The sequence below is a fragment of the Melopsittacus undulatus genome, chromosome 10 (genome assembly GCF_012275295.1).
Source record: "Melopsittacus undulatus isolate bMelUnd1 chromosome 10, bMelUnd1.mat.Z, whole genome shotgun sequence".
NCBI lineage: Eukaryota > Metazoa > Chordata > Aves > Psittaciformes > Psittaculidae > Melopsittacus > Melopsittacus undulatus.
In genome coordinates this window covers 34,621,040-34,645,697 of record NC_047536.1, presented here as the reverse complement: position 1 = coordinate 34,645,697, position 24,658 = coordinate 34,621,040, and the positions used below count along the sequence as shown (strand labels likewise).

Sequence of the window (24,658 nt, the reverse complement as noted above, 5' to 3'; positions counted from 1 at the left end):
CTGGGTCCTCTGCTTGTGCCCCCGTCACCCAGTTCACTGAGCCTCTTACATGGATGTAACAGCCAATGGCTCAGCCACCGAGGAAGAGAGGAGCCCCTTCACCAGCCCCCATGGAGCCACACAGGGGTGAAGCTTCACCAGGGATACTGCTGGAGCAAGAGCTGGAGATCCCAAAGCTCCAGGAGATGCAGGAGCTCGGGCAGAGCAGCCAGGCTGTCGCATCCCATTCCCACTGCTCACCCGTAAGGTGATATTCCAGCATGTCAGGTGCCAGCACACTGGAAAACCACAGTTCAGAGGTTTTCCCACTGTGGACAGGATCATCCCAGTCCTTACTAATCCTGACTTGCCCTTTTCTGCTCTGGGTTTCCTCCTGAACCCAGCAGCAGTTTGGAGCATTAGATTTACACATCTCAGAAGATGCTGCCCTCCCCTCTGCTCCTTCCTGCTGAGCCCTGTACAATCAATGGCACATTGGAAGCCAGGCCCTGGCAGGAAAAGCCATTTTCAGATGCTCAAAATGACTTTCCCCCTGTTCTGTGACCCCAGGCTCACGCAGGCCCTGCCCCAGCTCTGCACTGAGCTCTCCTTACCTGCTTCCCTCTTTGTCTGGCTCAAACAGAGCCCTGGGACAGCGACAGGACCCAGGTCATTGTGGAACAGCAGAATGAATCCCCTGCAGCAAACCTGAGCCACAGAAGTGCTGTTGAAAACAGTGCACAAAGAGGTGCTGAGCCTCCCTCACCCTGCAGGAGGTGCTTGCCCAGGAGCCAGAACAAGACCTTGGACAAACAAAGCCCTTAATGCTGACCCGAGGGCAGAGACGATGGATGGAGAAGCCAAGTGTGATCAGTGCAGCAGCCCTGAAGTGGCACAATGGGGTTGGTGCAGGTCAGTGTTGCTGCTCATCCTGCTCACTCGGAGCCTCCAGAGCCCTCTCCATGGGCACACCAGTGTCACAGAGCACAGGCAGCAGGGTCTGAAGGTCCTGATGGTCCACTCGTGCCCACACCTCCCTTTGCAGTAGCTCCTCACTGTGTTTCAGCTGCTGCTGGTGCTGTTCAAGCAGGGAGCCCCTCACCACACAGCAGCATCATTGGTGCCCAGGGACAGGATGAGGTGCTGAGGGCTGTGACCCACAGATACTGAACTGTTCTTACCTGTAGGCAGAAGCACAGAGCAGGGCTTTGCCCCTGTTCATTGCCTGATCAGCGCTGGACCTTCCACACTCTAACAGTGACATACCAGCACCAGCTTTGGGAACACCAGCAATAAATAACACACTGGTAATAACATCTAGTGCTGGGGAAAACAAGTGTTTGAGAGGCCATTGGAGACCTGGATTTATTCCTTTTCTACCCTGAAATCCCAATGCCTGCATCCTTTTCCCTGTGACGTGCAGAGAACAACTGACTGTCACATCTGTCTAAGCAGGCGTGGGCACCTGCAGGCACACTGGTGTGCTCTGGTGTGACCCAGGGACCAAGTAATGAAGGTTTCCCTTCAGACTCCATTAGGAAATGCTTCATGAGCTGTGGACATCCCATTCCATTCTGACTTCTGGTGGGTTAACACATGCCCGTGGGTGACCTGGCCAGGAGCAGACACTGCAAACCCAAGTGGGTTTTGTTCTAAGAGTGCAAAAGGTTTCAAACCAAACCCCAACCCCTCACTGGTCACAAAGGAACCAGACCCCAAGGCTGGAGGCAGGACGGATGCTGTCCCCAAGAGGCACCGCAAGGCAGAACCTCATTCAAGCACTACAAAAGTAGCAATGTTTATTAGGAGTTACATGACAAGTGTTTCCTTCCTCACAGGGACGGTGACATTACCTCCAAAAGCCACATGCACCAACCTCCCTCTTCATTATATCAAGAACAATTGGGACATGTTTAACTCCTCTGCTGCAGCATCACACGGCACTGCTGGAGCTGCCACCCAAAACTGCTCCTTCCTCTAAATAAGCATCTGTACTCAGAGCTGCCTGTGGGGTTTGACCTATGGGAGCAGCTCAGTACTCACAGGCCAATTACATGTAAAGTGCCTTAAATGTCATCAGGAATCTTGGGGTTTAGAGAAGAAAAGCAGATAACGTTGGGCTTGGTGCTCCATCCGGTACCTCCTCCTGCCCCTCTCAGACAGACCCTTGCTCTGCCCGGCTCACACCAGGATCACCAGCAGGCCCTGAGGAGGTGCAAGGAGCCACACAACCACATCAGCACCAGGGATGCTGGCTCCATGCAGTGCAACAGCAGCACACAGGGAGCAGAGCCCTTTGGAGGCACTGGAAGGCTCTTGCTCACCAGCCACCTCCAGCAGGATGGGAACAGCCCCATAACCTGCACCAGCACAGGCAGGAGGGAAGGGGCTGCCCAGCACTCACCGCTAGGATCTGGATGTCCACCCTTATTAAGGGAATGCCCAACACGTTTGGCAGAGGGATCCCGATGCTCAGGGCACCTGCAGGGCACAGACAGGTCCTTACATCCCACCGGAGGGGTGAGCCCAGCTCCCACCCATGACAAAACCACTCAGGATGCTCAGACCACAGCTCCCCCACACATGGCATGCTCTGGTTTTCCTGGTGTTCCCTGTCACTGTTACCAGGGCTCTTTGGATGAAGCTGGGGTGGGATGGTGCAAGAATACGGCTGGGAACTTAACTGCAGCCTCAAAATGGGATTGCAAATGTCTGATCAGTTCTGCTCTGCTGCCACAGCATTCCCACACATGCACATCCCCTCTCCCCTCCTTCCCAGCCCTCTGCAGGAGCACTCCCAGTGTTCCAGCTCTCCCAGTCACTCACCATTGATGAGGGGCACTAAGGTCTCAGCCAGCAGACTGCTGAAGTGGGGCCTCAGGCTTGAGATCTGCACCAGAGAAGGGACAAGTGTGTGAGCAGCACAGGACAGCAGTGAGCACAGCCCAGGCTGCAGATGGGTACCAGCCTTGGGGCTGGAGATCCCTTCCCACTGACACAGCTGAAGGACAAATCACCCTCTTTGCTTTAAAGCAAAACTACTTTTCTTCCTTGATTTGAGTTTGGTGCTTCCTTTGGGAAACCTCATTGCAGGTGAAACTGCTGCTGGAGCTCCGTGAAAGCTTCGCCCATGCAGGGGTGAAAGAACAGACTTCAGGGTTTACATTTGCATTATTAGAAGAGGCAGAAAGGGAAAAAAAGCAGCAGAAAAAGAATTGCCAAGAGCTACGAAACAGAGCAGCAAACAACTGAGAGCATCAGCAGCTGTAATCCATCACAGCCAGAACAGGTTAGAGCAGCACACAGCACCATGTGCCTCCATCCCTCCTGCCCCAGAGCCACTCACACAGCACTCGGCCTGGGCTGTACGAGACTTACGTTACTGATGCCAACGTCAGAGGACTCCAAGGAGAGGGAAGTGCTGTGGGAAAGGGAAGCAAAGGGCACGTCAGACACTGAGGCACCTGCCAGAGGTCACAGCAAGAGCCCTGCCAGCTCCAGAGCAGCATTAACCCATGGGCAAGGGACCGGTGAGGCATCGCTGGGGTGTACCCAGCGGGGTCAGTGGGTGACACAAGCAGCAGCAGTGCCACCCTTGCAAGAGAGGGGAGAAAACAGGAAAGGAAAAGCTGAACCTGACTGTTATTCGCCTGTAATGTATGAACCTGACTGTTATTCACCTGTAATGTATGAAACTGACTGTTATTCACCTGTAAATGAAGCAGTGCTGAGGCAGGGCACACGTGTTCCTGCCTTCCCCAGCCCTCTCCCACAGCTGCTGACCATTGGAAGGAGTCAGCTCCTGTTAGCTGAGAGAAAGCTTCCAGAAGGAGCATCCTGCCTGGATGTAAAGTTCATGAGCTCTGGAGAACTTGCTGCAGCTCCTAATCCATCACTGCAACCACACAACTATCTCCATAGCTAAAATGTGTGCTTTATTTCCACTTTGAATTTCTCTTTCCTACTTGTGCTGAATCTTGTTATACCTTTGTCTATTGAATTAAAAGCTCTTTGATGCATTTCTGTTCTCCGTATCACTGCATATTTTGCTATGCCAATTTTGCTTCTAAATCCAGCTCTTTGACAAGTTAAATGGCTTGAAATCCTCCAACCTCACACTTGAAGGAATGCTTTCCAATCTTTAATCATACCTTGACTGCCATTAATGACAGCACTTTCCTTTCCTCCTTTATCACTCCTGTCCCATGTCAGACACTCCGAAATACTGCCCAGGATCAAAGTCAAGCTGACAGCCTCACAGTTCCTCAGCTAACCTCATTTCTCCTTGTTATAGAACTGACACAGACTTTACCTCCAGTCTCCTAAAACTTTGCAGCTGCTGTAACATTGCCTGAAAGCCTGTGGGGAAAATCCTACCTTCCTAGGGACAGCCTTACCTACCCAGGGACAGCCTTACCTACCCAGGGACAGCCTTACCCACCCAGGCACAACCTTACCTGCCCAGGGACAACCCTACCTACCCAGGGACAGCCTTACCTGCCCAGGGACAACCTTACCTGCCCAGGAACAGCCTTACCCACCCAGGGACAACCCTACCCACCCAGGGACAGCTGTACCCACCCAAGCACAACCTTACCTGCCCAGGGACACCCCCAGCACCAGCCGGCCACCAGCAATTGACACGTGGACATTCAGACTGAGATCCTGCAAGCAGAGAGGATGGAGGATCAGGACATGTCCCCATCCCAGCTGCCAGTCCCCCACCAGCTGCGCATGGCACTGGTTCGAGGTGTTTCCATGCACACTCACAGCCTTCAGCAGCAGGATGTTGAGGATGGATCCATCTGAACGCCTAACGAACACCTGAACCAGCACCGAAAGCTCAACGGTGGCTTTCCTGTCTTCCAATAGGATGAGTGGGCTCCCAACCAGTGTTAACCTAATGCTCAATGGGCTGGTGCCACGGCAGGCAGAGCACTGTGGGAACCAGGGACACATGGGGGTGGCTGCCTGCACCCCCCAGACCTCTGTGGGGTCTCCCCCAAGGTCACACAGACCTTGGACAAGCCCAAAGTACAGAGCAAAGCATCCCAGCAGCACAGATCAGCACTGCTTGCAGTGCAGACATGGCAAGGGCAGTGGGGCAGCCTTGAGCCCACCATGGGCAGGAGGAGGGGAGCAGGAGACCAGAGCCTGGCACATCCAGGTTCATCCATCACTTGGATGTGCTTGGACTGGTGAGGTTCACACAGACCCTGGCAGCAGCAGAGGTCACTCACCCCAGTGGGAAGCAGGGTGACGATGGCTTTCTGCAGGCTGCCAGCACTGGAGAACTGTGGAGCAGAAGCACAAGCAGCAGCAGTGAATCCTCCAGCTGATGTCATTGATGCCATCCCATCAGGACCACCCTTCTCCTGCTCATGGCCCCATTCCCAGCCCTGTTTGTGCTCCTGGGGCAGTTCCAGCTCTTCCTCCCTCCCTGTCCCAAAGGAAGCCTCAGGAAGCTCAGTTACAGCCCCTGAGCCCTCCACCTTCCCCATGGCTCCCCAGCTGCCTGAGGTCAGACCCTGCTCCCCAGCTGAGGCTGCAGCACATCCCTTGTCACCTCCCCTGGCATCGAACACGGGTGCTCCCCACTCACGATCTCAGGGGTGCCGGTGAAGGTCTGGGGTGGGATCCGGACCAGCAGGGACAGGATCGCATTGAGGAAGCTCTGGCGCAGTCCCAGCACCAGGAGCTTGTCCAGCAGCGGAGGCAAAGCAGAGGGGGATGAGTCATGGGGGATGATGCTGCCTCCCACCTGCTTCACTGCACCCTGCGAACAGAGGAGACAGGGACATTAAACCCACCCTGCAGAGACATGAGGCACATCCAGTCCTTGAGGTGGGCAGTGCAGGGCCTGCATCAGCTGAAAGAGCCTCAGCTTAGGGAAAGCATTGAGCTCAGAGCAATTCCCTCTGTTTCCTAGATGAAAGGAGCTGATGAAGAGCAGAGTGCATAACTGAGGCCTTTTAGCTAACAACAGACCATCCAAATCACAGCTCCCTGCTTCAGTTCACCCTCAAGGTCTCACTCCAAGAGCACACAATGGTGATGGTGCTGCCAGCTGGGGTCCAGCCCAGCCTTCCCCACCTCCAGCACCCAGCCAGGCATGAGCCAGCCTCAGACCTACAATGAACGTGCACCCCCAGCAACTACTTGCTCAGGAGACCAGCTCTGAGCACATGGGGTGGTGAAGGCAAAGCCTAATCCCAGTGAAGGACCTGCACTAAAGCCAGAGCAGCAGCACTGCCTGTGCAGTGTTTGTTACCAGCCCTTGCCCTTCACTGTTTTGTGTCCCAGGTACTTCTCACTAGCCCCTTTCTTTAAGCTCTCCTGTTTGGTTCCTGCTGCTGTTTTCCCTTCCAGTGAGGCAGAGGTAAAGAATACATCCGTTAGCTTGGTCCAGCGTTCACCATAACAGAGACCCAATAGTGAAGGCAGAAAGCAGTGACACCCAGTCCGCAGGCAAGGCAGGGAGAGGATGGAAACAGCTTGTCCCAACAGTTACAAGCAGCCTCAGGATGAGTTTGTGAGTAGAGCAAGAGAAGGCTTGAAGAAAACAGGAGTCACCTAATGGTGATTTAGATAAGGATCTAAGCGAGTCATTAGCAGCTGTTCCTTGTGCTTGTACTGGAAAAGGACAACTCCTATGGGATGAGGTCAGTGGGCACCTCCCAGGGTCCTGTCTCCCAGCATTAACTTACATCTAAATCCAGGCCGAGGAAGGAGCCGGAGGTGAAGGGCAGGCTGGCCAGCTGGTAGTGAATGGTTCCTGCCGTGCCGACCGGGATCACGGCTGCATGGGGAGAAGGGTCCTCACAACACCAGGGAATGAGCAACACAAACCCAGCCCCAAGCCAGACCCCACATCCACAGCCCAGGTCTGAGAATTCACTGCTGGGGGATGCTCCAAATTCACCTTTGTGGGATCTGCCTTTACAAAGTAGCCCCAGAAGAGCAAAGATAAGCTAAACCCAGGAGTGATGTAAAGCATGGCTTAAAGGGGGCCAAGGGGTGAGCGGGTCACTTGGGCTGCTCAGGTGTGAACTCAAGGCTCAGCAGTCCTGAAGCAGCACAGCTCCTCCTCATGCATGTATGGATGTGTATCCTCCCTGAGGCACTTATGCACTAATGTGGGAAGGGCACTTCCCACTGCAGGAGTGCAGGGAACATGGGGAAGCAGCACCCATCCTCCACCAGAAACACACCATTGAGAGTGCCCAGGAGCTGGATGTTCACCAGGTTCACCACGATATCAACCACTGGACAAAGCTGCAACACAAAGCAGAGATGGGAGGGCTCAGCCACTGCCTGTCCCACACATACCCCAGCCTGATCCAACCCACTCCTTTTAACTTAAATCCCATGAGGAAAAGTGCTGTGTGGCATTAGGCAGAAGCTGGGATGCTGTGAAGGACTTGGGGGCAGTGGAGCATCCCTGGAGCTCTGGTACCACACCAGAGGGGACTGCTTTGATCTGGTCATGGGCATCACATGCCAGTGATGTGGGAAAACAGCACAGAGATGCTGCAGCTTCCTGCTGGTATTCCCACATTTCAGCTGTGAAAGGAGAGCAATTCCAGGCTTACCAGACCGGGCAGAGTGGCTGTCAGCTGCTTGAGCACTATCTCATTCACTGATAGGGACAGTAAGCTGGGAAGGAAAGAAAAAACATTTCCAATCACTACAACCACAGCACAAGGGTCTCCAGCCTTCATTTCACACTGCTGCATCCATGGCCATCCTCTCCGGAACACTGCTGCAGCTGATGCTGGTGTGAGCAGGGGCTGTGCAGGAGGCAGGAGGGAAAGGGGCTGCTCATCCCACCCAGGGGAGAATTGGGCTTTATCCAGCACTGGGGGTGCAGGAAAGGATTGAGCCTCTCCAATGTCAGCCGAGTGTGGCTGTGTCCCTCTGGGGTTTCAATCAGTGCAGTGGATAGGGGAAGGTGAGGCTGTTGTGTAATATCTGCGTGTGAGTTACTGGAAATGAACCATTTGCCTATGGAGTAACAAGAGGAGAAACCTGTGTAAGGTTTCACTGCTGCTGCTGAACAGATCAGCCTGTGATGGGCAGTGCTTGCAGGCAGCACAGAGCCATTTAGTTTGGTAATCGATATGTTTCTGGGCCGTTGGGTTGGAACATGCAGCAGTGCACTTGGCAGCCCCAGGCAGCAGGAATTCATAATGCACCTCGTTATTGATGCCCCACTTCTGCCTACAGACACATCTGAGGAGCTGCCGTGAAGCCAGTCATGTACATCCACACTCCCCTTGCCCACAGGGAGCTCAGCATCCTGCACAGCATCACTTTAATCCTGCTCAGACTTAAGACACAGCCCCCAGAGCGAGGAGCCCCATTCTCAATTCACTTACACAGACTCTTCCAACCAGCTGCTGATGGAAATGTAATGCATAATGCAAAAATTAATTAGGAGAAATTCAATGGACCCGAAAAGTGAGTAATTCAAAGGCAATAAAAGAAAACATTTCCCATGATCAACTTACTGCTGCATCCATCAATACACGAGTCAGCAAATTCCTTCTGCCAGGAATGTCATGAACACTGAGCAAGAGATGGGGCATTTGCATGGAATTACCCACGCCTGCAGCAGCCAGGCCCAAGGTCCATATGCTCAGCATCTTTCTGTGGCAGCAGCCAAGGGCAGGGAATGAAACCATGGCAGGCACAGTGCTGTTTTCCTGGAACGCTCCCTGCCCTGTTATTCCTGCCCTTTGGATAGCAATTCACTGCTTATGTCTGAAGAAAACACGTTGGAAGAGGCATCAAACCTCCTATTTGGATCTTAAAACCTCCCTGGGCAAGCAGAGCAAATTAACCCTCATCTTCCAACCAGCACATTTCCTGCCAGCTCCACTGAAGCAACCGGCTTTGGCAACGGGAAAGCAATCACTTCCCCGAGGCCTGGCTCTGCACCAGCTCAGCACCGTCTGTGTCCTGGCAGACTGGTTAGATCACTGGATAAAGAGCTCTGCACGCAATGGAAAGCATAAACCCACAGCACTTACCCAGAGAGGAGCTTGATCCTTATGGCACCAAGGATGCAGAGGCAGTCTTCAGTGACCACCTGCACTGTGCCCGACTCGAAATTCTTGCATTTGATGTTTGCAGTAATGTTCACATCCACCAAGACATCGATTAGTTCTGATAGGAGGCCAACCAAGCTGAAATCAGAGCAAGGGTTGGACACATTTCAGCTCTTGGCCTCTAACCAGAGAAACCCAATGAAGTAGAGAGCAACAAACTGCACCTCCGCATCCTGCATCTCAGTGCAAACGGCACAAACCATCTTCAGTGCCTTTGCTGCTCCGTGGCTTTATTATAAGTAAGGACTAAGCCCCATAGAGGTGCAGGATGCTGCCCCACAGGAAGCACAGGGGTTGGGGTTTATCTGCTCTCACCAGTTGCCACCGAGCTCCAGCTTCGCTCCGATGCTGAGCTGGACCCCGATCCCTGGCAGCAGCACCACCGACAGCTTGGGCAGCCGGACCTGGACGAGGTGCAGGCTGCGAACAACAGCACAGGCTGCACACAGGGAAAGCTGCACCACCGAGGAACCCACAGCCCCACAGCCACCTCTGCTGGAGGCACTGGTGGTGTAAGCAACAGACAGCAGCTCCAGGATGAGAGCCAAAGGAAGGCAACCCAGCATCAAACTGGGTGGAAGCCAACTTCACAGAGCGGTAGCTTTCCCTCTGTAGCCCTTTCTCCCCTCTCTCGTGCTGTCAAGTGTCCCTGATATCAACAGCAGCAGCAGAGTTGTCATTCTGCACCCCTAACCTGCAGTGTGCTTCCCCACCCACCTTGCTACCACACAGAGGACCTTTATAGGGTCACAGTATCAAGATAAAACAAGGATTTGGGCCAATTGTGCCAAGTGCAGCTCAGCTTTTGCTGCTTCAGAATGGGTGGTGAAGGTGCCATCACTTACCCCGTGATGCTGGTGGGAGAGTTCAGCAGACCCCCTTCACCCATGATGTTCGGGAGCACAAGGCCCTGCAGGTGCTGCTGGAGGAGCCCGTTCTGCAGGATGGCATCAGAGAGAACTGGAAAACACCTGTATGTGAGGAGCAGCACCTGCAGCAGGGACCTCTCCCCACTCAGGTCTGTCCTGGCAAAGGCATCACACACAAAGCCCCATCGCTCCCCAGAACTCCTCAAGGCATCAGCTGCTTCAATGCAGCCAGATCACACAGGTGATGCTGTTCAACACCATGTACTGAGCCAGAGCCACTGAACCAGGAGGAGCAACAGGGGAGAGCATCCCAGACCCCTGACTCAGGGCTGACAGTGCGGCTGTTGCCGGCAGCGGCTGTAGCTTCACTCACAGCTCACTTTGCCTTTCTAAAGGGTGTTTGTTTCCTTGCTTTGTTTGACAGAAGCACCTTGAAACAAGTATCTTTTTTTTGCTGGAGCATTGCAAATATTGACACAGCTGCAGAACTTCCCTCACTGTTTGCCAAGCATCGACTGCCCCAGTGGGGATAGGAGAGCTCAGAGGAAACAATCAGATCCAGCCCTGAGGTTCCATGGCTGTTTGGTGCTGAGACGTGCCCCAGTTCTGGAGCACAGAGACCTCCCTGACCCATGGACACAGGGATGGTTGCAGGAGCCCTGGGCAAACCTGCAGCCCTGAGGAGCTATAAGCTAAAGGGGAGGTTGTGCTCCATGTCCTGGCTCCAGCTCCCCCCCATACACAGCTCATGTTCTCTGCTCACCTTTCTGCAGTGCCCCTGGGCTGACAGCGCAGGACAGACCAGACAGGACTTCCTGAGAGGGTGAGAGGAGGCCACAGAAACAGATGATCCCAAAGAGCTTCAGCATCGTCACCTCCGGAAGGTTCCCCTGCTGGAAACAGAGACAGAGGGAGAAGGGGAAAAGCCTCTAAGAAGTGATCCCAGTGTCTTTACAAGGGATGAGGTCAAGAGGGAAATCCCTTACTCTGCTCCAGCCTGGGGCAGCAGGACCTTGTTCATATCCACATGTATGGGCAGACTTCAAATGTGGCTCAATAAAAGCCCTTTCCTTGTCCTTTGTACTGGCCCAGAATATTCTGTGTGTTCACATGAAGGAAAACCTCATGCCCTCAAGTGAGGTTGTTATTGCTGCAGTCCTCAGGTGAACAGTTCCCCAGGCTTTGGTGAGGGTCTTTGCCATGGGAAGCAGATGGGGATTGTCCTTGTTCTAACTTCCCAAAGCAATAAACTAAAGCTCAGGTGATTAAAACAAGCTCACGCCAAGGTCACGATGTGGGGACGATTGATATAAATTCAATTATGAGGTGACAGAAGGACTGGGAGCTCAGTGCACAGCAAAACCTCAGACTAAAGCAGGCAGCACACAGTACGTGTGTCCTTGCAGAGCACTGGCACTGCCACCACCATCCCTGCCGCTGTGCAGCCTTGGCTTCCATGCCCAGATGATGTTATTACCTGCAGCAGCAGCAGCCGGTTGGCAGCAGCGCTCGGATCCTCTCGGGCTCCCCTGGACCTCGTCGGGACCCTGCTTCGTCCTCCCCTTTATTACCTGCACCAGAATGCATCCCTTATATAAACCTGCAGCCCCAGACACACCTTTCCCACCCCACCTCCCGGTCCCACCATGGTCCCTCGTGCTGTGCTCTCTGCAAGCAGCACCCAGCTGCCACCTCTGATTTATACCAGGCAACGTCAGCACTCACTTGACCCGTTGCCATCTCCCTTTGTGGCCTGGGTCACTCGGATGCCGCTTTGCTTCCCTCCTCCCCAGTCTGCCTTAAAAGGATGCTCTGTAGTGGTGGTCCCAGCTCTGAGGGATGCCCATGCTCTGAGGACACCAAAGCTGTGGGGAATCACAAGTGTTACTGAAGCAGCTCAGCCTGGCATGGGGCTGACGGAGCTGCCTGTATGGGAAAGCAGCACACAGAGCACATGGGCACGGATTCAAGGAAGCTTACAGTATGAAACAATCTACTTTTCCCAATCCCCAAGGAGCTATGGGACTTACAACGCTCATTCCTATTTCAAATGCAGCGCTGCAAAAAGCTTTTCTTGGCATGGAGAGGCTGCAGAATCCTGATGAATGTTGGCTTTGTTAAGACCAAGCTTCAGATCGATTTTGGTTGTGTCTGTAAACACCGTCATGGATTGACTGTCAAAATTGCACTGAGATTGTACTGAGGTTCTGAGCTGAAGGACAGCAGCAGAACGGGTGTTTCAAAGGGAAATCGCACCCTCAGCAGCTGCTTGGCCAGGCTCTGTGGAAGTTTCCATTGTGCAGAGCCCCAGGAAGATCTTATCCGGGGTCTTTGTTCGGGTCTGGTCGCCCATGTGTGACAGGGACTGACTCCAATGGAAACCGGGCAGCAAACGGCTGCCACAGCCACTGGGAATGGTGAGGAACCTGCCTCGGAACAGCTGAGATACGGGAGAGGGAGGAGAGAGCTCCTTGGGTTCAGGACAACACTGGCACAGGAACAAACACAAGACAATACACTCAGGTTGAAGGCACAAAGCTGCCACCACCATGGTGAGTTTTGGGCTAGCTTTCCTATGGGAAACACTAAGTCTGGGCTGGTTTTAGTGTGCTGACAATGGCCCAGTCCCACAGCCAGGGAATGAAGGCTGGAGCCACAGAACCATGTAAGAAACCATCTCCTGGAAGATGCAATCCCTCACCAGCATCCCGCAGTGCCTGCATCCAGCCACCAGCTTCAGTCTTGCTTTCCCCATGTCCTCCCCTGGTGTACCAGCAGGATCTGCACCTACAGCTTTTATTGCTGACTCCACTGCTTGCCAGGAACACCCTTTCCATCTTTGTCCTTTATTCCCTTTAGAGAACCTTGGATGCACAACCTTCATGTTGAGGTTCTACCTGACCTGGTACCCAGAGCAGTGAGCAGAGGCCATAAGGGTAAGGAAAGCAGCACATCCTACACACCATTGCAGGGATTTCTTCTCGCTCTGTGAGGTGTTCTTATTCACTCCTCTCCTTTGCCTCCTCTCACACACCTATATTTCATTCTCCCCTTGCAGCAGTGATTTAGATAGCATTTACCTGGAGGCTGAATCCAGTTCTGCAGTGACAAGGGAATGTATATTAAAATGAAGCATTGCAAGAAATGCTAGGAGAGATTATCACAGCACAAATGCTGGAAAGTGGAAGGGTTTATGGAAAGAGTAATACCCGCAGAGAAAAGATGCTCCGGAGCAGCCTCAGGCATCCTGAACCACCTGAGCTTTGGCTCAGGAATGTGGCAGCTTAAACAGCAACAGGAACCTTTGGAGAGTGATATTAAAGTAAATAAGTATTATAGTTTGTTCCATATTGTTAAATTCACTGATATTTGTCTCGAACATCCAGAACCACAGAAGCCCAAGGGAAGCTTAGAGCTGCCATTCATCTCCCACCGAGATGTGGAGCAACATCAAAGAACACCATGAAATCAGGATTGGTCCAACCGCAGCTTGAAGCCGCCACCATTGAGACATCCCAGGGGTGTGCAGGCTGCAGGAGCCCCGAATCTCTTCATTGTTGTCTGGTGAGTTAAAAACCTCTGTAAAACTTCCTTAGTGGGTGAATATCCTTCCTAAGGATACACATGAACTGCATCCTGTCTCTGGAGGGGATAAACCCAAAGGCAGCAGCATCAATCACAGCCTGTGATGGAGGAAGGGGGAAATGATGGATGTTCTAACCACGGCTGCCCCAGCCTGGCTCCCCCAGGGCTGAGGCTCAGGTTTATGAACTGGTTTCCCTGCTGTTGACCCTCACTGGGGAGCACAGCAATGATGGGGATGCAGCTGGGCTGGTGCTGCCATAGGTCTGACAGAGACTGGAGAGCAAATGCCTCTTGATGCTGTGTTCCCTGCACCTCCCTGCACACAGCATCACTGAGGGGAAGGAGGAACCCCTCTCTGTAGCACACTGAATCCTGCTATCCAGGAATGCTGCCTTAGCAGAGCATCTCTCTGTACAGTTACCTGTGGATGGAGGAATCCTCCAGAGCCAGTCTCTAAACCTGACTCCTAACAACAGGATTTGTCAAAACCTGAACCAAAATCCCCTTGAAAGGAGCTGAAGGGCTTTAGTTAGAACTGAATCAAAACCTCCTCCAGCTTTGGCACTGGGCTTTAGCCCAGGATTGTCAGAAGCCCCCAGTCCCTTTGTCAGCAGCACACAAGGGCAGAGCAGCTTAATTAATACCAATCTCTATAACAACAGCCTTGCCAAACCGATGCCAGGCTCTCGCTGACCCAGGCTCCTGCTCCTGCATGCACCAGGGCTCGTGGTGCTGTGCGTGCACCGACGTCAACAGCATCTTTCCAGATGCATTCATGTCTGATCGCTCACCCGTGCAGCTCCCGACACAGGAGCCTGAGAGCAGGAGCACGGTCCTGGGTGAGGCCATGCAGACAGCACAGGCAGGAGAGCATCAGGCTCACAGAGTCCTAAGGAGCTGCCTGTCAGCAGGAGCGAGAGCAGCAGCATTGATTGCTGGGTGCATCCGCAATGCTGCACATAAACAGCTGATGAAATCCCTGCCAGGAGATAACCACAAATCAATGTCTGCAGGAATCTTACAGACAGGAAACTTTGTGCTTCCGAGATGTGAACTGAAGCGGAATGAGTCTAACGTTATCAGCCACGGGAAAAGGGACAAACTTCATTAGGCAGATGCAGTGTGAGGAGCTGCAGTGCAAGAGGCACATCCTCAGACCTCCCCCAGTGCTCCCAGGAGTGATGTTGAAGGCAGCACTGGCCCAAGGACCCACAACAGAACCATCCACCATGGGCATGAAGCCTGGGGAGCCCCAAACCCACACCCCCCCCCAGCTGCTCTGGGTGTTTTCACCCCGTTCTGCAGTGTTTTGTCAGTGTTTGTCATCAGCCTGCAGAGACTGAGCTGAAATCCCCCCAAGCATCTTCCCATGGGGACATCTGCATCCTGACTTACCCAGGGCTGGGATGTCCCAGGGTCCCTCAGGGCAGCCCTTTCCTCCTGGCCCCACACAAGACTGGCAGGAGCCCCCATTGAAAGGCCATGAGGCACACACAGCCCCCCTGCCCCACGTCTGGGGGTGTAGTCAGAGGAACCCCCATGTCTGCATGGGCAGCCTGGGCTCCTGAGTGATGGAGCACGCACCCCAAAGTCAAACCTAGTCCTGTCTTCTAAAGAAATGAATCCATTCTCTGCCTTCCTCCCATCACAAGTGCTGTGAACGCCTCAGTTCCTCCTCACTCTTCATTCTCCCAATTTACTTCTTGCTTTCCTCCCAGGCTGGAAAATGGATTTCTGCCCATTGCATTGTCTCAGGAAGTGTCAGCACTGTGGTGCCGACAGAGACTTTAAAACAGAGACAGCTATTTCCATCTGACTGAAGGAGAGCAGCACAGGCTCAGTGCTGTGTTTCTGTCTTGCCTCGGGTTTGGGGAAGCTTTGCTTTACAAAGAAAAAGCAGTATTGAGCGAAATTGTCCTTGATCGTCTCTATTAATCCCTGGGAAGAATTAGCAGCAGCCTTATATTACACACATACATCTTCTGTAAGTAAAGATCTTAGGCTTTCTGTCTTATTCTCATCTTTTAATAGAGCCTCGGCAGGGTCTCCTTGGACACATCATCAGTGCAGGTGGCAGAATTAGTGCTGTGCTTTGTCCAGGCATTCCTCAGGGGATACATTACAGCCCTTACAAGCAGCCAGGGGGTTGGAGTCAGCACTATGTAAATAAGTGCTTATTTCTAGGATGATGCCAACTGCTCGAAAGGAACTGCACCTGAACCAAGGGAGCGCATCCATGTTAAACAAGCCTGGTTAATGACTTAATTATCCTGAGGAGCAGGACCAAGGGCGAGCTCATCCTTGTACCACCTCCCTCCCATGGCCAGCCTGGTGCTGGTGGGCATCAGTGAGACACAGAAAGGAGCAAAGGGGCATTAGAGGGGACCAGACCTGAGGCAGGATGATGGATGCAGATGTGGCCACGCTGGTGGGGCAGGCAGCTCTCCTGACCTGACTCTGTGGGCTCAGCACCCGAGTCCACACCTATAGGGCCCTGAGCATCCACTCGCTGCCTGGCTCCGGTGCCATGGGGAGATGTTACAGATGGCAGCAAGCGGCCCTCTGAGGGCTCCCCAGGGCTGCTGAACAGCATCCGTGCACCCGGGGACACACAGGGCAGAGGGAGCAGGGAAACAGCCCCAAGCACCCCTCGGACGGGGCTGGGGCGGGCCTCGAACCTGCGGCCTCCGGGGGGCTCCGTGCGCTGGGCTCCGGCCCTGGAACCGGCGCTGCTTGGGCTGTACCGCCCCCTGCTGGCGGCCTGAGGATCTGCAGCAGGGACTGGTCCCCATCCCCGGAGGAGCCGGACGGGGCCCCCCCACTGCACCCCCCAACCTCGGTGTGGGGCCAGCGAGGGGACCTTTACTGGAGCCTGGAGCCGCTTGTGCCCGGCTGAGCCCTGGGACTGAACACAAACCGCTTGGGAACGTGGAGCAGAAAATCATCTCCAAGATGGGGGATAACGCTCCTCTGAAGATGCTCACAGCAGGGCTGGGTGGGTTCCTGCACACACAAACACGATAAGGCAAAAGAGAGAGATCATTAAATCCCCTTCAGCGCCAAGCACAGTTTGATGTGTATCTGACGCAGTACAGAGATCTAAGGATCCACAGTGCAGTGGAGCGAGGCCCCAACATTCCACCACAGGGGGTGAAGTTAGGGACTAAAAACCTGATTCAGAGGCAATTTCACCCACGCAGTAAAAGGCTCAGGGGAAACTTTCTGACACTCTTCCAGTAGCTAAAGGGGACCTACAAGGAAAGCAGGAGAGGGGCTTGGGACAAGGGCCTGCATGGACAGGCCAAGGGGAATGGCTTGAACCTGCCCGAGGGGAGACTGAGCAGAAGCTCAGAAGCAGAAGCTGTTCCCTGTGCGGGTGCTGAGGCGCTGGCACAGGGTGCCCAGAGAAGCTGTGGCTGCCCCATCCCTGGCAGTGCTCAAGGCCAGGTTGGACACAGGGGCTTGGAGAAGCTGCTCCAGTGGAAGGGGTCCCTGCCCTGGCAGGGGTTGGGAATGGATGAGCTTTAAGGTCCCTTCCAACCCAAACGAATCTGGGATTTCCTGAACCTGGCATTGAGCAGGAAATCCCTCTATAAGCATTTGGGACACGGGTGCTCACAACTGGGATTTATGAATGAAATCACCGTGTGCTCTGCTGTGGTGTCCCAGCTGGATCAGACAAGGAAATGGCTGAACCACAGCAAGCAGCCGTCAATATCACCTCCAAAAGAGCTGGGTTCTTGAAGGCACCGCCAGGCTCCGGTACCTTCAGCAGCCTCTCCTGAGTGCAGATGCTCAGACCATAAATAATCACTGCACATTTGTGCTGCCACTGATGCTTCACTGCCCGAGGCAGCGCTCACTGCTCTGCCTTCAAGATAAGGCTGGGGAGCTTCAGAGAGCTGGGATACTTTGAGTGGAATCTTCTCAACATCAAAGTCCCAGCAGGGTTTTTAGGGAGGCTTTGGAAACAAGCTGAGGACTTTTCAATGCGCCATACACCAAGTAGCATCAAAGGCACAGCAGTCTGCAGGGAGCGGCTGCGGAACAGAGCCACCGGGAGCTAAAGAGCTCCAGCACTAGGACTTTGAGCAGCTCTCATGTAGGGAGATGAGCGCTGCGGAGGTTCACTCGGAGCACAGACATCCCCATTTGCCATAGGAAATCACTCGGAAGAAAACAAGGAATTGGGATTCTCTGAGCTCGTGTGCACAGCTCACAGTAAATACCTCATTGAGTTATGGTGCTTCGCAGCCCTCACACACGGAATCAAGGTCATCTCTAGCAGTTAGCGAGAGATCTTTGCTGTTTCAGCATACAACCCTTGTCTCTCTTTCGGCAGGAGTTATTGTTAAGCAGGGTTATCTATCTGCTGCCAGGAGAGGGACCATGTTTAATACAACCCTGGGCATCAGCAATATCACTGCACAGGAAACAGCCTCGCTGCTCAGACACGCACTCGGATAAGAGCAATGACCTGTAAATCATGTTCTCCTGCTGTTCATTTTGTCCCAGGAACCACGAGCATCTTGTCTCACACCACATCCCTGCCTGCCTGTGACACTGCAGCCCTCGGAAGCGGGCTGAGGAGCCTGTGATCCAGCGCCCGGACCCCAGCGGCAGCAAAGAGCATCTGCTGTCAGCCCACACACCATCCAGCACTGCTGTTGGCTCCATCGCTCTCAGCAACACAAGCTGCCGTCTGGAGCTGCAGCAGATACACGTTTGCCTCCTGTTACCTCTATTTTGTAGGGAATAACGAAGACAACAAAGGGCAAAGAGCCCCGGCTGTAGCAGAGCAGGATGTGGGATGCCCTCTGCAGCTCCCCGCACCCAAACACTGCCTCAGAGGGATGATGGGCATTTAGAGATGTAGCACCCAGGACACAGCACCAGCGGCCGCTTGTCTTGCCTGTGATGTGGTAACAGCTCCGGATCCACACAAGTCTCTTGCTTGTTTCCACCCAGCGGTGATGCCAGGAGGATATGAGGCTTTCTGAGGCTTCATTTCCTAAGGAGAGAAGCAGGATCCTGGTTAATGCCTGTTCCTCACCATGGGAAACACACCCGGTCCCTCCATCACAATACTCCAGCCTCCCACCTCCTCACCCTCTATTTCTCCTATGACATGTTTGAAAGCACCAGCCTGTGGCCCCTCTCAGCTGCATGGAGCCCACCTGCAGGCACCAGTGCTGGGTGTTGTGCTGATGGGTGCAAAGCATCCGGTCTGAATTCCAGTGCTTGGGACAGCTTTTCCCAACCCATTCCGCTTGGGAAGCGGCACTCACCTGCAGAGAGCCGGGCACAGAGGCTGCCCCCCCGGCTAAAACAGCTCCAGTACACACCAGTATGTGAGCATCAGCCCCGGGGGCCTCCCCAGCTCTCAAAGCCACCTTCGGCTCCACCAGCATGCGGCAGCTTGTAAAGGCTGAGCTGAAACAGTATTTCATGGCTTGAATTGCTTCAGATCCCCAAGGAACAAGTGTCAGGGTTTTCAATAGCTGCAGTGTTAATAACAAACAGGGACCTCTCCCAGCATCCAGCACAAACTGTGGTTATTCCTCTTTCAAAGCTTTGAGTCCTAAAACCTTTCTTACATTCAGCTTGACATCAAAACACCCATCTCATTCACCCAGACTGTCACAGGAGACTTGTGTGCTATTAGAAATAGCCCTGAGGTGAATTAAGAACAGCCTGTAATGATGTTCCACTGCAGCGACTTTATTTCTCCCAAACCCAAGAAATGAGCAGTATTTGATGGGCTGTGCTGGGGCTCAGCAGAGAGCGGCAGCTGCTCCTCCATGAGTTATTGAATGGATGCTTTCTAAAGAGCCAAAGTCAGGCTCTAGAACCAGTCACAAAATGTCCTGTTCATAAGAGCCCAACACAGAGACAGGGAGAGAGAAATCCGGATCCTGGATAGTGGTGACTTTGGGCATGAACCATTTTATTTGCTGCTTTCCCCCTATGAACAGAACACAAATGCAAGAAGCTGCATAATAAAACCTCTCAATACTGATGCTCAACAGCAGCAGATACAGGGCACAAACCAACCTCTTGCTCTACACATGCAGAATCAACCCAGTCCCGGTCAGTCCAGCAGGCAGGTGAGGGAGCAACGGCTGTTTGAGGCACACAGGAGGCTGAAGGATGGGGCGAGGAAGGAGCGGAGGGGGTTGGAACTGGAGGAGCTTTAAGGTCCCTTCAACCCAAACCATTCCATGGCTCTGGAAGACAGAAGGAAGAAATGGCACCAGCACAAGAGCCCCATCAAACAGGGCTGTGGCACAGGCAGCTTGAGCAGGATTATTGGCTTCTGGACACCTGGCAGGAGGAAACGCGTTCAGTGGGGGCTGAAATTGGGGCTGTTGTGCCAGAGGATGTCTGCAAAGGCAGGAAGTTGATTGAAGAGAAGCACAGACATTTATATGCACTGAGGACACAGGGAAGTGATGTGGTGCCCAGTGACACGTTACCTTGGCTGGCTCCAGCTCCCACAGCCCAGAGCCATGCAGTGGGTGCTGGTACTTCCCTCTGGAGGAGCTGGAGGCAGCAGCTGCCATCCCACAGTGACCATCACATGTGGGCAGGGATGATCCCTTCAGGGTACTTGAACCATTTGGATGCCAGAGCATCCAAGGGCAGAGGTAGATCCTGACGCAGCAGCCGGGGCTGGTGCACAGCTCTGGGATTGCTGCTCCGAGACAGGACAAACACCCCAAGCAGTTACAGCCCAAGGAATGCCAAGCACCCGATTCCATGCAGCAGCTGATGCTCCAGGAACGGGAATGCTGCCAGGACAAGGGATGTGGAGCCCGACTGTGCTGGACTCCAAGAATATCATCTGTGGAGCTGCTGATTAAACAGAGCCAGGCTGGGATGAAGGTTCAAACCGTGCTGGTTGGCTGGGAGTCAGTGTGTTAGTCCTGGTCCTACTGAAACACCAGGGAAGCCTTAAGGGAAAATAGCTTAAAACACCCCCAAAATGCTCACAAAGGCTTGTCCTGGTGCCAGTCTGAGCCTCTCTGCCCAGATTCCCAAACCAAAGAGCCCTTTGATGCCAGCAGGACGCACATCCACCCCAGGATTTCACTCCATGGCTGTTAACAGAAAACTCTCTGATGCTTTGCCCTTGACTAATGTGCACTTACAGACATAAATCACTGCCTGGCCTTGCCACTGGAGAGTGGCACAAACGTGTGCACAAGCAGATTATTGACCAGAAGCACAGGAGCCGAGTTAGGAACAGTTCTGGAATCCAGCAAACACCACAGGAGAGCATCTCAAACCAGACCACACAAACCTCATCTCACCCACCCTCCGACAAAGGTTGTCAAATATCTATTCATGAGATTATAACTACCTATTTTCTATGCCATTTGACAAAGAGGAAGAAAGAGAATCGAGATAAAAAGAGAGCATATTTTAGCTGTAAAGGATTTATTCATTCCATTTACATTTGAATCAATTATCCAGGCAAAGCTCAAACACTGCCAACCTGATTTAGGTGACCGAGCACACACCGTAAATAGTGCAGCATTCAAGCTCTGTAATCCCTATCTGCAATTCCTGGCTACCTAGAGCAGGAAGCACATCCTGACTCACAGGGGGCCTTTGTTTCCCAGCAGGGGGGAGGCTTTGCTGGGGTTGGGAGCGGAGCCTCTGAGACCCCTTACTCAAAGGAACCCCTCAGGTTTCCATTCAGCCCCAGGGCCTGGGGACAAAGCCCCAGATGGGACCTGCCTCATCCCCTGCTCCCTTCCCAATCCAACCCAGCAGCAGCCTCACATCCCCCAGCTCCTGGCCTGCAGGAAGGCTCCGGACCAGCCTCTTGCAAGGACCTACCTGTGTTCATAGGGAGTTGATCTTGTCTACTTATCTCTATTAAAACAGCAGATGAAGAAAAGCTTGACCAATTCCACAGCCAAGGAGTGAATCCTCTGCCAAGTTTTCCCCCCGGTAGAACAGCCCTGCTCTGCAATACAGTTTAGCGAGAAGAGAGACAGGGAATTATGAAGCTCTGTATCCCATTAGCATCCGAATGCAGCTAGAGACAAGGGTTTATGGAGATACTTTTGAAGGAGCACAAGGAGGAGGAAACATTTCTCTTACCAAGCATGCATTTTTCACGCTCCTGGAACCCACAGCCCATAATAAACCTGGATGTGTTGTTGTTGGGTTTCCTTTGCAGCATTAATCACCACAGGCTCGCTTAGGTGGGCAGGAAAAAATCCATTTTCCTTTGTATGCAATCCATACAATTTAAGAGGCCTTTCAGGCGCCATGGAAGCATCATGAGCAGGTCCAAGCCTGGCTGGTGCTGTGCTGGCTCAGACCCGTGTGCTGAGCATGGAGCACACGTAAATCACTGCAGCTCCAGGTACCCTGTGTGGGATCTGCACCTGAGCCTTCCCAGAGCCCTGTTCCCAGTGCTGCAGGGAGCAGCTCCCTTTAATCCCATGTCCTTGCATGAGCTGTGGGGCTCACAGGCAGAGCAGAGAGGCACTGACGAAGGGGACCAGTGTCTGTGACAGGACCTGCCTCCTGCAAGCCACATCCTGGCTGCAATGCACAGGGCAAGGACAGGACAATGGCTGTGTAGGGACTGGAGTTGACAGTGTTTTACATGAGCATTTACAGTGCAGGAATGTGCCTCCAGTGACCAGCGCTGCCTTCACTCAGTTCTTAGCAAAATCATCTTATTACCATGCAAAGGAACAGATGGATTTGGCACATGCATCTGGAGAGAAACAAACCTAAGTCAGATGTAGACAGAAACATGCATCAGGGCCTTTGAATTTTACTGCTCAGTCCCCCAGACAACAACATCTCCATGCAATAGATACACACACTTTGCTTTAACACATAAACAGAGCAGTCTGAGAACCAGACTGATGGTTGGGGATGTGCAAGATTCCCAAAGCCCTGCCTGCCTTTTAAGCAGACGCACACAGAATACATGAATGCTCCAGCAAAGAACAGGGGCTTGAACTGCTCCAAAAGGATGGGAAAGAGGGCAAAAAACCCAATCAGAAACATAACAAACATGCACCAAAACCCCCTCTGGTCCTGTTTGATTTGGATTCTGACTGATGAGGAATCAGGGAAGAAAAGGCCCCTGTGGACTCACAATTGGTTTCCAGAACAAAAGCTCCCAAGGGATCTTGGATAAGGTTGATCTGAAAGACAAACGATGACCTCTGCAGTCAGGCAGGGGAAGGCACTGCTGGAACCCTACCTGTTATCATGGGCACCGCTCTCTGTGTCAGCAGCAGACAGCGATCAGAGCAGCTCCTCACAGGACAAGTGCTGTGCAGCTTCAGGCTGCAAAGGGGAGAGCTCACACTCACCTCTGGAGGGTCCCATGGTGTATCTGTGCTCTTGGTGTGGCCTGGGCACACACGAGTTTCCCTTTCCCAAATGCAATTACAGCTGCACCGAAACAGAAGGAGATTTACAGATGGAAGAACAGCAGGATCAATGTATTGGATCAGGTGGGAGGCAGGATTTTGAGCTGCTGCTGAGCTCTTCTCACCCCTAAGTTAACTTCACTGGGGTCGGGACAGGTTTGTTTGATAAATCCCATCTGTTTGTGTAGCAAACAAAAACAAAGCCCAAACCCCCTCACAACCAGTGCTCAGGGTGGTTACAGCAGGATCCTGCTCATTCTGTTGTGGGATCACCCAGACAGGAGCACATCACCCCACACATCCCCTGCTCTGCCTCCTCCATGACCCACGGGCAGGCTGCAGAGCAGGACCAGCACTTCCAACCTCCTGTGCTGCTGCTGCTGCTCACCCTGTGCTAGACCTGACCTTGGAGCAGCAGCTCCCCAGGTCTCAAGAGGATCCATACAAACCCTGACATTTCGCCTGCAAATGTCAGGAGCAGCATCCCATGCCCCAGGCTCCCATACATCAAGTGGTACCCACAGACCATCACAGTCCTGCTTCCATCTGAAGCACATGCTGTGTTTGAAGGCTGTGACAGCACTTTCTGAGGGGGAATCGCTTCTTGTCAGATGAAGCATAAGAGAAAGTCTTGTAAAGACGGATTCTGCAGCAGCTTCACTGAGATATAAAATAGGCAGAACTAGAGAGTGATGCTGAGGACTGAGACAGGCCGAGAGAGGCACCAGAAGGCCAGGAGGTGATGCTTCCTCATCCCTAAAGGAATCCATTGCCTGGGAGCAGGATTCAGGGAGCAGAGACAACAGCGCTGACACAGTGAGCACAGCTTGGATCACACCTGACTCTAAAGCCCAGAACCACACTCACTGATGCTCTTTTCCTTGAGCAGCCTCTTCTCCTTTGGGCTGTTCTGTGACAGGCAACAAAAGCCTCCTGAGCACCTCAAGGCATCACTGAGGACCGATTGCTCCAGCATCCCCAGCATGATTCCCTCTCATCAGCATCACTCACAGATCCCACAGACACCTCCTGTTTCTTCTGCATGCTCCTCATGGATCCCTCCTGATTCCCAGTCTGACCACTGGAAATGAGTCATATTTCCTCATGAATGCCTCCATTGATGTTTGCTACTATCTTTCTTTCATCATGCTGCATTTAATGCCACTCACTGGCTCCAAAAGTGCTATGGGCAAACCAGTATTCACTACTAGAAGTGCTTGGAAAAGTCAGATCAGTTGTTTAGAGACAGGCCTGGCAGGATGGATACAGCACTTCACTGGAGTCAGCTTATAACAGCTGAAATGAGAACAGGGCAGAGCCATCAGCACAGGACAAGCTCCATGTCCAAACAACGTTCAGGATGCTGACCTCCCTCCCTGCTTTCCCAAACCAACTGCTTTGGGAAACTGAAGATAAGGAGCACGATGCATTCACAAAGCACAGAGCAGCCCAGGGGCTGTCTGGAAGAGGCTCTGACCCCCAGCACATAAATCAGAGCCATGATCAGAGTTCTAATCTGAATCTGGTCCAGTGATGGGGCAGAAGATGTGCTCCACATGGAGCTGCTTATGTTGAGATGTGCACGTGCATTCAGCTCGTGCTCCAGCCTGACAGAGGCTGAGTCCATTTCATTCTACCTGGTTTTGAGCACTGGAGCTGCTGCTGGTATGAGCAGGGCTTTATGTGGACAACTCCTCCATCGCTC

At 53.1% G+C, this 24,658-nt stretch overlaps 1 protein-coding gene across 1 annotated transcript; it reads right to left on the bottom strand.

The window, feature by feature from the left end:
* Positions 1-1,897: 1,897 nt before the first annotated feature.
* On the bottom strand, positions 1,898-11,698 carry LOC101877924 (BPI fold-containing family B member 4-like). The gene is made up of 16 exons (XM_034066582.1): positions 11,684-11,698; positions 10,722-10,851; positions 9,935-10,049; positions 9,405-9,509; positions 9,012-9,167; positions 7,572-7,635; positions 7,191-7,254; positions 6,687-6,778; positions 5,582-5,755; positions 5,220-5,273; positions 4,750-4,917; positions 4,577-4,644; positions 3,358-3,400; positions 2,806-2,869; positions 2,384-2,460; positions 1,898-2,184 (listed from the first exon to the last, which is right to left on the bottom strand). The coding sequence occupies exons 1-16, from the start codon at positions 11,696-11,698 to the stop codon at positions 2,161-2,163; spliced, it is 1,413 nt and encodes a 470-aa protein (XP_033922473.1). The 3' UTR covers positions 1,898-2,160.
* Between the last annotated feature and the right edge of the window lie 12,960 nt (positions 11,699-24,658).

Bases quoted from the DNA above. Each gene is read 5' to 3' on its own strand.
- LOC101877924 (XM_034066582.1), bottom strand. The intron at 4,918-5,219 runs GTGAGTGACCTC...TGGTTCCCACAG, and splicing joins TCACCCTGCTTCCCACTGGG to TGCTCTGCCTGCCGTGGCAC. The intron at 2,185-2,383 runs GTGAGTGCTGGG...GCACCTCCTCAG, and splicing joins TGGACATCCAGATCCTAGCG to GGCCTGCTGGTGATCCTGGT.